Source organism: Myotis myotis, unplaced genomic scaffold, assembly GCF_014108235.1.
Source record: "Myotis myotis isolate mMyoMyo1 unplaced genomic scaffold, mMyoMyo1.p scaffold_m19_p_3, whole genome shotgun sequence".
Lineage (NCBI taxonomy): Eukaryota > Metazoa > Chordata > Mammalia > Chiroptera > Vespertilionidae > Myotis > Myotis myotis.
In genome coordinates, this window is record NW_023416335.1 from 165,134,475 (window position 1) to 165,144,176 (window position 9,702).

Genomic DNA, 9,702 nt, shown 5'->3' on the forward strand with positions numbered 1-9,702 from the left:
GGCAAGTGCAGCCAATGGCCTGATTTTGGATTCCATTATAAAAACTTCCTTTTAACCCCCTTTTCTTTTGATTCAGAACAAAGATGGGGTTGAGGAAGAAGGTTTGGAGAGCAAAGCTGGCTTCTGCTGTACAGAATTGGGTGTGTCTTTTTTCAAGTTGGGCCTTTGGGAAAGTGTTCAAGTGAGAGCAGTCTCAGGGTCTCTGATGGGAAGGGGTATGTGCTATACATCCTGCCTGTGAAAGCCCAGACCATGTTTGAGAACAGTTCTGGGAAAAAGCCATGGAGCTAGAGGATCCTGAAAACTGAAATTGTGATTTGGGAACTGTTAGGACATTGTATTTTAAATTATATTGTAAATGTGAGACTTGCTTTTTTATCTGTGTAGCTGAAGGGGAACCGCTGCATCCTCATTTTTTTGTAGCCTATATGTCTTCAGAAATTGGAGCTTGTGAATTAACAGTACTGGTGCCATGAGAGTGAGCAAGCCTAGCCCACATACACTGTTACGTGTAGATTGTCAATTCTTGGTGACTTTAGATGCTAGGCAGAAGTTCTTCAGACTTCTAAGAATCCTTTAAAAAATGGACCAGGTGTCTGTTCTTATGGGTGCTTGATTCTCCCAGATTTTAGGAGTGAACATTTTTGTTGAGGAAAGAAATCTTTTTTAAGAGACTAGAAGAATTCTAATAAACCAAGTTGTCTAACTGAAAATGCCACCCAGCTACAGATCATTTGATGTGATATTCTTTGGTCTTCATGGCATTTTTATTTTTATTTTTCGCTGTGGAAAAAGGATACAATTTGAATTTGTCTTGTTTTTAATGGAGCTCTCTTCATACCAAATATTCCTTATGGACAAATTGAAATGTTTTTATTGGAAGTCATAGGGAGACAGGAGTTGTACATGTGCTGCTGCTTGCCAGGAACAGATTGGGGAGAATACTGAAGCAGTTGGAATTGACAGTGCACTGGCCTAATATAGGAAGGAATTTATTTGTACAGTAGACTTAACCGAAGGTGCATTAGTATCCAGCATCTTGTCATATTTGAACTGTCTAGAGTGCCTGCCATTGCTGTGTAAAATGAGCTCTCTGCCAATCTATAAACTAGTATTTTTTACATGGACTGTCACTTCACTTTTATAGATGACATCTTCCTCTTTCTCCTTGATACAGTGTGTGTTGTGCTAATTGATAGATGTGTGGTGTCTGCTTTCCTTGCCAACCTTCCAAGAAGGTTATTTAGTTTGCTTCTGTATCTTTGTGGAATTGATCACTGATTTAATTATGAAAATGTCTTTTCCAGCTTTTGATTTTTCTCATCAAATGTTGCATATTTTCTAATCACATGTACTCCTTTACCACAGGGACATACATATCCGCTTGGCTTCATTAGCAATTCCCTATGGCAATCTACTTAGTTCCTTAGAACTTTGTCAGGAGTGAACTAGAAAAAAGTGCTTACTAGAGCCTAAGAGCTGCTTTATGCTATGTAGTCTGGCCTATGCACTACTAGATCATTGCTGGTATAGATCAGTTAAGAGACTTTTCTATATTAATGCCTCCTGATACTGTTTTAGGATACCTACCATGTCTGCTTTGAGATCTGTGTATATGTCATGAACCAGCTTATGGGCTGTGCATGAAGCTTTTGCATTGTCTTTGGATTAGCAGTGTGCCTGTCAAGTAGCATGCATATTGTCCAAATTCTCACAAACTTTGGCTTCAAAGGGTTGTGTGGTTTCTTCTCTCCCCACACACTTTCAAAGGGTGAGAAATGGGATTTTTACATCCAAAGTTAGTCCAGTAAACATGGTTTCCCCCAACCCCCTTTTAACCTAAATTATCAAGGATAAGTGGTGGTAAGCAGGCCTGGAGCCTCAAGTTCTGTAAATCTCATTCCTAAACTTTGATTGAATCTCATGTTGGCAAAAACTAATACCTGTGGATTGTCCTTAAGGCTGTTAATACCTGTGTTGCTCTTAGCTGAACTCTTAATGAAGCATTTATCTAAAGCTAAATTGGTCTTCTGAAGTATCAGTTATGCTTTTTGGGTTTAGAAAACACTTAGGAATTAGTTTAGTCTTTTCACTCATGAATCAATGTGTTTCCATATCTGAGACTCTCAGCTTGCTTCTTTTTCTTTTTTAAAAATGATTTTAGTGTTTTGATTTAATGCATTCTTTTTTATAGTTCTGTATTACTGGCTTCACCTGTGAAAATAGAAATAAAATTTCCAGTTAGAAACAGCATTGGATTAGGATACAGAAATAAAATCATGGTAACTTTAGTGCTGAATTTCCTTAAGCCTCTGCTATCTAATTCCCATATTGGAAATGGCATACCCCTCATACCTTGCTTCTTGGACAAAGGCAACTAGAGGGGGATCTTATCCCAGTATGGTTGGATTTTAAACATCTGTGTTTCCCACAGAAACGTGGGAACTGTGGGAACTTGGGAGATTATTACTTTTTTAAAAGGATTATTCTTTTGTTGATGAATTATTTTGATACTAATGCTAGGAAAAGGGAGATTCTAGACCATCTTGAAGTTAGAATACAAATACTATTCTCTAGGGTTTGGGAGAATTTAAGCAGTCTATGCAACCCTTCACACGTTGAGAAATAAGCCTTCTGCAGTTCCATTTAAACTTTCAGTGATTTTGATACCTCCCCAAATTTCTCATGTTGCTGCTTGTTAACACAGCTTTTAACTGAGTATTTGCTCCTGATGGTTTAAGAAATGTTATGTGGTATCACCCTGTCAAGTTTTATTTTATCTTTTTATACTTCTGGATGTGAGTTTTAAACAAGCATGGTACTGTAATCCTGCCTGATAGAATGGTCTAGGATGATAATTATTTTTTAATGGGAGACCTTTCCATTTTAATGTTTCTAAAGTATTTAATATAAACTTGGCATTGGAAAAGGGAGGAAAAGAAAAAGAATGTTTACTAAAAAGTAGTATCTACTCTCCCCTTTTATGAGTGTGTGTATTCATGGTTGAATGAAAAGAAGAAAAAGATCTTGAGTTTTTTGTCATGTTAAGTGTGGAGAGGGATGCTTGACAGCATGCTAATTGAAGCCAGAGCAAATATGTATTCATCAGGTTATCAGGAAGTCTTCATTTGAAAGCTGAGGACCTAACTGATTAGTGGTTAATCACTTTGAAATTGATTACAAGATGGAGATGCTGGCTGGGTTAAGCACTCAAAGAAAAGAATGCAGCAGCCTAATTTAGTGTTAACTTAGGTTTCTGGATTTAAACTGACCTTGTTCCCACCTGAACTCCACACACCTAAAATTGTCCGTTTTCTTACCAGACCAAAGAGCAAAGAAGGAAAAAGAAAAGTAAAATACTTTACCAATCTATGTCACTCAGGTACAATTTTGTGGTGATATTTTTGTCTGTTTTCTTTGTATTGCTCTTAAGAATCCTTTCTCAGCATATTATTCTGCTGTTGCCTCTTTCCTCCTTGGAGCATCTCACTTCTGGATGCTACCCCTGGTATCTCTACTGTTGTTATGTGAATGATAGGATGTAAGTGACCATTACAGTAAGGGCTCTTTGTAAAAAAATTTAAAAATTGTTTTTTAAATTTAAAAAAAAGGATGTTGTATACATTTTATAGTCTGGCTATCAGTTTGATATATTGCTGTCAAGTATGTTTCTCAATCTGTATTTATCCATCCCATCAATAAATGTTAATTATAAAACACTCATTGTTATTTTTGCATACTGAGTCTTCAAGCTAGTCTTTAACTGTCATTTTATTGCTCTTACTGTAGTTTTGTTTTACTTTTGATAGTAGTGTGTACCTTCTTACTACACAAGATCCTATGGGAATTGAGTCCATTGGAAAGGCCTAAGATTTGGTCATCACAATGAACCGGAGAGTATAAAGTATGATGTAGGAAACCCTCATTTAATATTGTGTGGATACCTGAGAGAGTAACTGCTACACAAAAAATACATAGCTCTAACAGATGGTAGCAATATGTACTCCTTACCTAGCAAGCACTATCAACATGATTCATAATATTATACATGGTTTTGAAAAATATGAAATGGTATAGATAAGGAGTGCATTTGAAAGGAAAAAATAGCAGCATTCTTGGTGGTACCTGAAAAATTGATAGTGAATACTCTTTTCCTGGGATATAATAAAACTGTACACACAGGTAAATCTTGTTCGTTACACATTTAAAGGGAAAGTATTTTTATGCTAAAGTACTCCAGAATTATAACACAGAGTTAGCAGTAGTTATAGTTTAAAAGCTCTAAAAGGAAAAAATAAATTGAACAGAATTATATATGTTTCTGAAAAATCATTTGAGTTCTGTTCATTTATTCCATTTTTAAAAATAAGAGTTTTGTTTACTGTGTACATCTGAAACTTTTGTGGACGTCACTGTCATTTTAGGAATTCTGGTCAGGTTTGAATGAAAGAATAGGAAAATAGTGATTTGCCTTTGTTAAGAGAGTTAATCTCAACTGTACCATCCTTGGGAATAGATGAAAACAAATCAATATAAAGGTTGTGTACAACTGTATCCCCAATTACAGGGTTTGTTAAGCTAACTGATGCAGAGCTAGGCTTATAAGTTTTCCTCACACTGTAAAAAATTTTTTTTTACTTTTGGTTTAAGAGAGAGAGAAACATCAATCAGTTGCCTCCTGCATGCACCCTGACTGGGGAATTGAACCAAAAACCTGGGTATGTGCCCTGACCAGGAATTGAACCTTCCATCTTTTGGTGTACAGGATGACGCTCTAACCAACCAAGCTACACCGGCCAGAGCTCCTCACATTTTTTTTTTAAATTATTGTCTAAAGTTTTACATATGGCTCCTTCTCCCCCAATTGACCCCTCCCCATCCCAGGCAAGCCCCCACCGCCTCAGAGTCTGTGTCCATTGGTTCTGCTAATATGCATGCATACAAGTCTTTGACTGCTCTCTAACCCTCCCCTCCCCTACTCTTCTCACACTTTTGAGACCTAAATAAATTGGCTTGATCTCTATCATTCAACTTCAGAAAGTTTGAAGCCTTTTCTATGACTCCTGTGGATTCCATCAGAAACTTATACAAGGTGGGGCAAAAGTAGGTCTACAATTGTTAAGATGGAAAAAGAATACAATGCTATCTAATAATAGACAAACATGGTAATTGACCGTACCTTTGCTATGCCTCCCATTGGCTAATCAGAGTGATATGCAAATTAACTGTCAACAAAGATGGCAGCTAATTTGCATACGTAGGCTCCAAGCGGCGGAGGGAAGACTGAAGGCGAGCCGGAGCAGCGAAGACTGAAGACTGAAGGCGGCTCTGGCCAGAGCGAAGGCCTGGGTTCCGGGTGCCAGAGGAAAACCTGTGCCAGCAGCCAGGAGAAGGGAAGGCCTATTGCGTGAATCTCTTCATGCAACAGGCCTCTAGTAATAATAATAGAAGAGTAAACTTTCACATACAACTAAAAACCTACTTTTGCCCCACCCTGTATTTATTAGCTCTCGGGTCTACTTCTGAATTAATTTGGTGTATGGATTGTCACATGTCCTACTTGTGCTAACTTTCTGCACTGGAATTTCAGTGTAGGGAGACAAATATCATTTCACATAATACTCAAAACCAACAGATAATGAAAAGTTAAACTTGAATATAGTACTAGCCAGGTGACTCAGTTGGAGTGTCATCCTGTACACCAAAAGGTTGCAGGTTTGATCCCTGGTTGGGGTGTGTGGGTGAGGCAATTCATGTTTCTCTCCCCCTTCTCTCTAAAAGGAAGTAAAAGCATTCCAAAAAACTTTAACATAGTTCTAATTTAATGTCTTTGATAGATTCTTAGAAACACATTAAGTGAAATGATGGAAAAGAAAACCAATTTTACTACAGGCTAATTGACAAACGAGTTAAGTTCCTATAGCATATTTCTGGTGAGAAAAAAAAAATCACCAAATTTGTAAATAAAGACCCAAAGCCTAATATTAAACACCGAAATAACTGTGAACTATACATTCATTTAAGAAAGAATAATAAGCCGAAACCGGTTTGGCTCAGTGGATAGGGCGTCGGCCTGCGGACTGAAAGGTCCCAGGTTCGATTCCGGTCAAGGGCATGTACCTGGGTTGTGGGCACATCCCCAGTGGGGGATGTGCAGGAGGCGGCTGATCGATGTTTCTCTCTCATTGATGTTTCTGACTATCTCTCTCCCTTCCTCTCTGTAAAAAAATAATAAAATACATTAAAAAAAAAAAGGATAATAAAAACAAGTAAGGCAATGATTTTTCAACCCACCATGGACAGGACACTATCAGGGCTCATGACACACCCATACTCAGTCAGACAGATAATTTAGACAAAACTAACTCCACGTTTTTGGGCTGTGGGAGTACCTGGAGAAAACCCACACAGACATGGGAAGAATGTGCGAACTCCACACACAGTGGCCCTGGTGGGAAGTGCTTTGTTCTCAAAGTTATAACAAAATGATGTTGAACACAAGGAAGTTAATTGAGGACCTGCTATACTAGAGACACCGTTTCTGAAAAGCAGTTTCAGACACTTCCTTGCCTTTCATTTATTCCTTCCCTAGAAAATAGTACCTACCAAATACTGTGTACTGATTACTGATGGGAATATGGTAGTAAAAAAAAAAAAAAAAAAAAAGCAAGCATCCTGTTCTTGTAGAACTTATATTCTAGTTGTAGGGAGACAAGTAAAACAGTTCAATAATAAGTACTTTGGAGAATGCAAAGCAGGGAAGGAAGGACAGAGAGAGAGACAGAGTGTGTGTGCAGGTAAGTAGAATGTTGAAATTGGAAATAAGATGGCTAGGGAGGAAGGTCTCACGAAATTACAATTCAGCAAAGACCTGAAAGGTGAGAGAGCAAGCCATGGAAATAGTTGGGGTAAGAGCATTCCAGGAAACAAATGCAAAGGTTCTGAGGTGGTAGAGCAAGGAGGCCAGTATGAAAATAGTGAGGAGAGGAGAGGAGTAGAATATGTGGTTAGAGGGGAAATAAAAGGCTAGATATTGTAGGGCCCTGTAAGCCATTATAGAGATAGTGAAATAGGGCACCACTGAAACATTTTGTGCAGAGAAGTGACATGCTCTAGCTTAGGTTTTAAAATGTTCATTTGGAAAAAATTTTTAAAAAATGTTCATTTGGGCTTCTGTTCAAAATGGATTGTAGGAATCAAGGGTAAAGAGGCTCACAATAATTAAGGTTAAGAGAAAAGAGTGGCTTGAACCGGTTGGAAGTGCTAAAGATAATGAGAAGTTACATATCTTAAAGTTGGAGCCAGTAGTGTCTGCTTATAAGGTTAGAAGACAAAGAAGTCAAGGATGACTGCCACTTGTTTGGCTTGACCAACTGGAAGGATGGAGTTGTCATATACTGAGATGAGGATGACTATAGAAAAAGCAAGAGTTTGGCCCAGCTTGTGTGGCTCAGTGCTGAGCATTGACCCATGAACCAAGAGGTTCAGTTTGCTTCCTGGTCAGGGCACATGCCTGGGTTGTGGGCTCGATCTCCAGCGGGGGATGTGCAGGAGGCAGCCAATTGGTGTCTCTTTCATCAATGTTTCTATCTCTCCCTCTCCCTTCCTTTCTCTCTAAAATCAATAAAAACATTAAAATAAAATAAAGAGCAAGAGTTTGGCATTCTCTCTCTCTCTCTCTCTCTCTCTCTCTCTCTCTCTCTCTCTCTCTCTCTCTCTCTCTCTTTCTCTCCCCCTCCCTCCCTCCCTCTCTCAACACACACACACTTTTCTCTAGGATTAGTCCCCAAAACTCCAAATTTTCAAAAATTATTTCCTTCAAGAATTCTTTCCAATTGCACTCTTCCTCCCAGGAATCCACCCATGCCTTTCCCTTCTCTATCTTCTTCCCCCATAGGCATGCGTCTTCTACCCTCTAGCAGTGGCTATTGGGGGCTCTTCCCAGGTTAACCCCCTGAACCTGTCTCCAAGGCTTCCTTTTCTCTGACTTTCCCCGTGGGCCAAAGCAGCCCCACCCTAGGTTTTCTCTTGTTGCTTCTGTCCTAAGCCCTGCCTTATTTCACTGTCCCTAGCTTTAAAAAGGTACTCTCAAAATTTAAAAAAAAGAATTCATCTTTCCCAACCTCAACAAACACCCTCACTCAGGTCCACTTTAACCGATTCAGTAGCTAACAAAAGAGTGCAGTGGATTAAAAACAGCCATCTACTTTGTTAAACAGCACAAAGAATTTGTTAATATCGTGACCCTTAAATAATATCTGCCCCTTCTCCAACTTGGAAGGAAGTGGTTCTAAATAGTATTTTTTGTCTGTTCGGGGCTCAGCAGGAGGATTTTTTTTTTTTTTAACTAAGACCTTCAGTAGAGCCTCTAACTAAACAAAATCTTGGTTGCTTCTCTAACTAGTTCTTAACTCCTCTTTACATTGTTCCCAATAATAGTTTTAAAACTCCTTTTTTATATTGCCACATTTGATTGCAGATTCTGATTCCAAGATTTTCTGTAATGTGACTGCCTCTGGCTAGTTTTGAGTTATAGGGTATTTATAACAAATGTCTTCTTTGTACCCTCTGAGGATTGGAGTTATATAAATCGTATAGCTGCTATTATGTTAGTATTGCATCCATAATCCCAAACTACTTCTAGAATCTTTACTTCAAACAAGCAGGGTTGTCTTTCTTGTTCTCTAGTGTCTGGCACTTAGGTGCTCAGTAAATAATTTGTTGAATGAATAAATTTCAGGAAAGGGCCTTCTAGGGCTACCCTGATCTCTGGAAACAGCACTTCACCTGTCCCACCACTCTCCAATTTTTGTTTTAATCATTTCTTGTGGCTAAACTGCTGTTCTTGAGCATTGTGGATTCTCTGCTCACCTCCACTGTGAGCATGCTCACCTCATAGGTAGCGGAGAAATCTCTTATTTAAGTTAAACTGACAGCAGATAAGAGTGCTTGGGAAGGTTGGGATGCAGAAAAGATCCAGGAAGTTTATGGGGAAGATGTTAGTTCATTTCCACAAGAAGTGAAAAAGAGATGCTTTTAACTAAAAAAATCCTTAAAGGATTATAAAACTGGGATTGTGTCTGCTCTTTCTATATACCTGCGTTATTCAGCATGGAACTGTAGAGAATTTCAATCAGGGTCTAAAGCACAACTAGTATTTCCTTATTCTCAGTCCCATGCTCTTTACTATATGAGAGGCAAAAAGGGATAATAATTAGAATGAGGGCTGGGTTCAAATTTGCCTTCCTCCCTGATTTAGTACATATGGGCCCATTCTATTTCTAAGTTATCTGTAGAATGGAGATAATAGCCTCTACCTCTTAGGGTAGCTTGGAAAATTAAATGTTTATGTATGTAATCGCTCAGACTCAGTAAATACTCAGAAAGTGTTTCAGTAAATGAACTGCTCACAAAAGAAAACTGAGGCCTTTTCCTGTATGAAGTGTCAAATGTCTGATTTTTTTACTAGTTGTGTAGGTGTGCTGAGGGAGCGGCAAGCAAAGACCACAGACAGCGCCCCAAAGCGGCCCGAACACCCGCTACGCTCTGAGCTGGAAACCCAGCTCGACTCCGCTGCCCGCGCTGGGCCGCCGCACGCCCCCGGGGCGGAGTTGCTGACAGACAGACAGGTCGTCTCTCCTATCTCAGCCGCACATTTTCTTGGGGTCCCGCCCCGAAGCATGATAGGTAGCTGACTTTGGC

At 39.1% G+C, this 9,702-nt stretch overlaps 1 protein-coding gene across 2 annotated transcripts in view; it reads left to right on the forward strand.

Moving 5' to 3' along the window:
* Window positions 1–9,696, forward strand: part of CCNT1 (cyclin T1) — a 51,088-nt gene extending 41,392 nt beyond the window's left edge. Inside the window, exon 8 of one of the 2 annotated variants that reach the window (XR_004966280.1) lies at window positions 9,470–9,592. Coding sequence is in view for 1 of the 2 variants with exons in the window: in XM_036300765.1 (XP_036156658.1) it covers window positions 9,470–9,550 (81 nt within the window). In the remaining variant the exon portion in view is untranslated. Of the gene's footprint in view, window positions 1–9,469 lie in introns of both variants that reach the window. The other variant, XM_036300765.1, reaches the window with a different exon arrangement.
* The last annotated feature ends 6 nt before the right edge of the window (window positions 9,697–9,702 follow it).